This window comes from Lepidochelys kempii, chromosome 23 (assembly GCF_965140285.1).
Source record: "Lepidochelys kempii isolate rLepKem1 chromosome 23, rLepKem1.hap1, whole genome shotgun sequence".
NCBI classification, from domain to species: domain Eukaryota; kingdom Metazoa; phylum Chordata; order Testudines; family Cheloniidae; genus Lepidochelys; species Lepidochelys kempii.
Window position 1 is genome coordinate 5,678,267 of NC_136402.1, and position 5,511 is coordinate 5,683,777.

The 5,511-nt window shown below is 62.4% G+C and overlaps 1 protein-coding gene across 1 annotated transcript; it reads left to right on the plus strand.

The window, feature by feature from the left end:
- Positions 1 to 1,365: 1,365 nt before the first annotated feature.
- On the plus strand, positions 1,366 to 4,919 carry LOC140902289 (homeobox protein Dlx2b). The gene is made up of 3 exons (XM_073322206.2): positions 1,366 to 1,578; positions 3,437 to 3,600; positions 4,375 to 4,919. The coding sequence occupies exons 1-3, from the start codon at positions 1,563 to 1,565 to the stop codon at positions 4,546 to 4,548; spliced, it is 354 nt and encodes a 117-aa protein (XP_073178307.1). The 5' UTR covers positions 1,366 to 1,562; the 3' UTR covers positions 4,549 to 4,919.
- Positions 4,920 to 5,511: the final 592 nt, after the last annotated feature.

Genomic DNA, 5,511 nt, shown 5'->3' on the forward strand with positions numbered 1-5,511 from the left:
GTTGCCTATACTGCCCCAGAGAACGATTGGTTGCAAACCTTGTTTTCAGGCTGGGGTTTGTCGTCTTGGCTTGGTGGTTTATTTAGCCTGCTATTGATACTTCTCTTTCCTGTATTGCTTGTATTACTGGTATTATGCTGTGCGGTATCATGTGTCAGGGCCCTTTGGCAAACGTTAATAAGTCATTCTCTTCAGGGCTATCACAAAGTGCTTATGCAAAGTCCTATTGTAAAGAAATAAGTAGCCCAAGTGAGAAAACTCAGAGCCAAGGCTGTTGAGTGTTCTCAAAGGGGGGAGTTGTTGGGGACACTGGGGCATGGCCACTAGGTAACTCGAGGGGATGGAAGACCACGAGTGTCGATGAAGCCCCCTCGCACTAGGCCCAGGTGTCCTTGGCCCCCCCTCCTGCCTGGAGGCACTCGCAGCAGCTCTGCGTACTAGGCCCAAGTGTCCTTGGCCCCCCTGCCTGGAGGCACACACAGTGGTTATGCTGAGAATCTGCAACAATATGCTGCGGAGTCAGACTGCCTGAAACTAAGCAAGGCCAAACAGGGGAGATATGGAAGAACAATGCTGAATAAAGCAGCTTTATGTATAGTTTAACAAATGATACAGAGAATCAGGGAACTAGCTGGGAACTGGATTGGCTGGCTATATAGATACTTGGGGCAGCTTGCTATTGGACAAGTATGCTGGAAAAAAGGATGTATAAAAGCCGGTGTAACTTCCTGCTCTGTGGTGCAGGATTTGAGATTTTATTCTCCCTGTACCTTTTTGCAGCTGCAAATAAACTTTTCTGCTTCTCCACCCCGTTGTGATTATTGGGTGCAGCACACCGGGTAACGAACCAACTCAAGCTGTTGTTCAGCCTCTCGGCACTGGGTGCCGGCAACACCATTGTTCAGGACTCCTGGATTCTAACCCTGGCTCTGGGAGGGGAGTGGTGTCTCTATTGGTTAGAGCAGGGGAGGCTGGGTTCTTCCCCAGCTCAGGGAGGGGGGTTGGGTCTAGTGGGTTAGAGCAAGGGGGCTGGGAGCCAGGACTCCTGGAACCCAGCTCTGGGAGGGGAGTGGGGTCTAGTGGGTTAGAGCAGCAGGGCTGGGAGCCAGGACTCCTGGGTTCTCTCTAATGGTTAATTCCCCTCCCTTTGTACAATTTGCACTTTATTTCTAGCCAGATTTTCTCTCGTTTCAGTTCCCAGCCATCCAATCTTGCTCTGCCTTTGTCTGCTGGATTAGGGAGCCCTCTGCTCTCAGCAAATCTCTCCCTGCCGAGAGGCCGAGACGGGGGTGGGATGGGGGGGGGCGACCGTGCCTGCGTCAGTCAGTTTCCCAGGAGCCCCGTTGTATAATGGGAAGAGGGTGCGATTGGGTTACGTGCGCCCCAGCACTCCCCGCCGGGGATTAGAGGTCGAGCAGGTAATTAGTCAATTGCGGCCCCTTGGCTGGCAGACTCTTTTGTGCTTCTTCTTAATCCCGAAACCAGCAGCTGGATCAAGCGTTCTCCTGACAACGGCCGGGGCACCGGAGAAGTGGCAGGGTAACAGGAGCCTTTGGGGAGAGATGAAGCCAAAGACAGGTAAACAGCCAGGGGAAGGCAGGTGGGAGCTGAAGGGGGGAGGCACACTGGCCCCAGGGCAGGGGGCCTGTGCTGGGAACCCGAGCTCTGGAGTTCAGGTTGGAGCAGGGGCAGAGGGGCAATGAGTTTACAGTTCTCAGCCCATTCTCATGGGAGAAAGCTTGTCACATTATCAACCCCCACCCCCTGCCCCACATGCCAGCCGATGAACCCAGGGCTGGGCTAGCAGGGGGCTGCAGGTTGGGAGTGAAGCTCATTGGCACAGCTGCGTGGGGAGCCCAGGGCTAGAAACGCATGGCGGGGGTTGTGAGCTGGGTTACGGGATCCTCCTTCACTTTCGGTTCCAACCAGCAGTGTGGTGTTGCTGCATCTTTTAAACAGCTGCTGCGCTTCACCCCAGAGGTGGCTGCATCTCAGCGCCAGGCGAGGGATCCCTGAAACCCATCCATAGTTCACTGCAGGGCTTGACTCTCATTAGTGCTGAGATGCCAGCAGCCCCCTTCCCCATGTGCTGTCACAGCCCCCCTCACCGGGGGAGCGTTCAGCTGTGAGGTTTGGGGTGGAACCACATTCCCCGTGGGTTCAGGCCCAGAGCTCCCAGGACCCCCACACTGGGAACCCAGTGTCCCTGGCCCCTCCTCTCCCCTCGCTGCTGCCAGGTGATCCTATCGCCCTGATTGGTCCCAAGTAAATCCCGCTAAAGCTCCTCTGGCCAGCGCTCTGCCCTTAAATAGGGGCCGGGGCTTCAGCCAGTGCCTCTCGAGCACCCTCCCACTCCCCCTCCCGGCCCTCCATCCTCCAGGGCTCTGCCCCCCACTCCCCTGGCTGGCCTCCCTGACCCCAGGGCTCTGCTCCCCCTGCCCCCCAGTCCCCCTGCTACCCCCCTACCCCGCACTCCCTTGGCTAGCCCTCCTGCCCCAGTGCACACTCCTCTGGCTCCCAGGGCTCCATCCCCACCTCATACCCTTGCCCCCAGGTCTCTACACCCCCCCTCCTTCTCCTGGGTTCTTCTGTCTCCCTGTCCTACTCACAGGGGCCATGGGTAGCTTCAGCATCAGCAGCCTGGAGCACTATGCCCAGCTCAGGGTGCTCACCTCCTGGCCCCTCCTCCTCAGACAGGGGGTCTCCGGCTTTGCCCCCCCAGCAGGACCCCTGGATCCAGCCCTACGCTTCCCCCAAGCCCGGCCAGCCCAGCCCCCCCGGCGGGTGGCCGACTTCTCCATCTGCTCCCTCCTGGCCCTGGGCGGCTCGGAGAGGACGGGGGAAGGGGGGCGCCAGGAGGAACTCGGCAAGGGGGCTGTGGCGTGGGGGGCGACCCCGCCGGGCTACGCCTGGATCCACTGCTCCTGCTTCAAGCCACCTCGTCTGGCAAGTAAGATCCTCCCCTTCCTGAGCCCTTGGGGTGAGCCCCACTGTGGCCCGGGCCCCTGGCTAAGCCCTGCAGCCATCCACGAATGGCAGCGCCACGAGGCACCGGGCATGGCTGGGACGGTGGGGGTTCACCCCGGCTCCCCCAGATACCCCCAGCAGCTTGAGTGAGCAGGATCTCAGCCCCTCCGGCAACAGGCTGGGGCCAACACAGAGTGCGAGGGGAGAGCGCCCCCTGCTGAGCCCCTGCAGCACAGTGCCCCCTAGTGCCCCATTGGGGCCAGCCCTGCGTGCCAGGGGAGAGCGCCCCCTGCCGAGCCCCCCGCCCCCTGCAGCACAGCGCCCCCTCGCACCGCACTGGGGCTGTGGCTTCCAGAAGGAAAGATGTGGGGCTGATATTAACAGCAAGGGGGGGCTGGCGGCCCTGGTCCTTCCTTTCCGGCTGCTGTGCAGGCCCCTGCTTCACCTCTCCCCTCTCCCCTCCCCGCAGAAGCGAAGTGCGGGGGCAGCCCCGGCCGGGCCCCCCGCAGGCCCCGCGTCCCGTTCTCCGCGGCCCAGATCGGCGTCCTGGAGGGCAGCTACCGGCAGACCCGCTACCTGAGCAGCAGGCAGGTGGGGGAGCTGGCGGCTCTGCTGGGGCTCAGTGAGACCCAGGTAGGAGGCTCTGGCTCAGGCAGAGCCTGGGGGAGCTGGGCGGGGAATTAACCCCAGACGGATCCTCTCAGTTATCAGCACCTGTTAGAGCAGGGGGCAGCTGGCCTGTCGGTGAGGGGGATCCTTCAGGGGGGGTCCTTGGGGCAGTTGGCCCTTCACTGAGGGGGATCCCCCAGCAGCGGGTGCCCTGGGACAGCCAGCCCATTGGTGAGGGGGATCCCCCAGGGGGCGTCCTAGGGGCAGCCGGTCCCTCAGCAAGGGGGATCCCCCAGCAGGGGGAGTCCTGGGGCAGCCGGCCCATCGGTGAGGGGGATCGCCTGGCGGAAGGTGCTTGAGGGGCAGCCGACCTGTTGGCGATGCGGATCCCCTGGTGGGGGGCGCCCTGGGGCAGCTGGCCCTTCAGCAAAGGGGATCCCCCAGCAAGGAACACCAGAGGGGCAGCCATCCCCTCGGTGCGGAGGATCCCCCAGCAGGGGGCGCCCTGGGGCAGCCAGCCTGTCCATGACCCCTGCCAGAGGATCCTGGTGACTCGTAGGCACTAGCTTTCCTGCTCCCACAGCGCCCCCTACTGGAGGGTATCCAAAAGGCCCGAGTGAGCCTCTGGGGATCAGGGCTCCTGGGCTGAATTCACAACTGTGCCCATGGCTTGCTGTGCAGCCCTGGCTCTGTGCCTCAGTTTCCCTCTCTGTGCGCTGGGGCCGATGGCACCCAGGGAGGTGTCCGGTCTGTCTGGGGGCCACGTTCGCGGTGACTGTTGCTTTTGTTTGTTCCAAGGTGAAAATCTGGTTCCAGAACCGGCGGGCAAGGGAAAGGCGGGACTTTCTGAAGGAGCAGCCAACCAGCAGCAGTGCCCTGGAGGGAGCTGAGCCGGCCCATGCTCCCCCCTCGGGCTGGCGCCAACGCCAGGGCCGGGCAGCACCAGAACATTGCCCCCTTGAGCCACCGTGACCTCGGGCATCTGATCGCAACGGAGCCATTTGTGGTGCAAAGAGGCCTGGAGTTGCCATTGGGGGGGCCCCCAGATTGGGGGTGATGGTCCCCCTATGGGCTGTGCACCTCCTCCACCCTGTTGTTACAGGGCACCCATCAAACTCCAGCCCCCCCCAATTGCAAACTGGTCCCCCTCCCTCCCCAAATCTTCAGCCAGAATTTGACACCCCCCCCCCAGCTGGGATGTGTACCTCAAACTCTGGTTTGACGCAGAGACCAGAATCTGTCTTTCTGTCAAATCCAGCTCTGCTCTGGGGAGACTGATTGCCAAGGAGAACCTGATTATGGGGGAGCTGCCCCCAGTCCTGGGATATCTGCTGTGGGGTGGGTGTGCCCTGTGTCATGGGGGGACAATAAACCCCCTTTGATCCCAGCACTGGGCTGTCATGTGGTGGTTTCCTTGTGTCCCTGCTTGAGTCTGTCCGGGGGGCTGGGGGCAAGGGGGGTGTTGCCTGGGGGGCCGGAGCAGTGTCCTGTGCTCGCCCCTCCCCTGGCTGCGCCCTGTTAGGCAGGGCTGGGCATGGGCTGTCAGTGCAAAGCAGGCTAGAGGGGCCAGGCCATGGGGATGCAGTGGGGGTGCCCTGTCCCCAGCCTGGCCAAGGGCGGGGGCAGGGAGGGGGCTGTGCTGCCTGGGGGCTCAGTGATGACAGCGCTGGCCAAAGTGCACAGGGGGTTGGGCCACTTCACCCCCCCAGTGAGCCAGTATGTCCCCCACCGACCTCCCCCGGTGAGCCAGTGTGTCCCCCTGCGCTCTCCCAGTGAGATGGTGTGTCTCCCCGATTCTCCACCCCCAGCCCCCGTGAACCAGTGTTGCCCTGCCTTCCCCCTGCAGCCCCCAGGCCCTTCCAGTCTCTGCTTCACCCCAGCCCCAGGCGGTCTCAGCCAGGATGGAGGCCCCCACAGCCCACCCCCCATTACTGC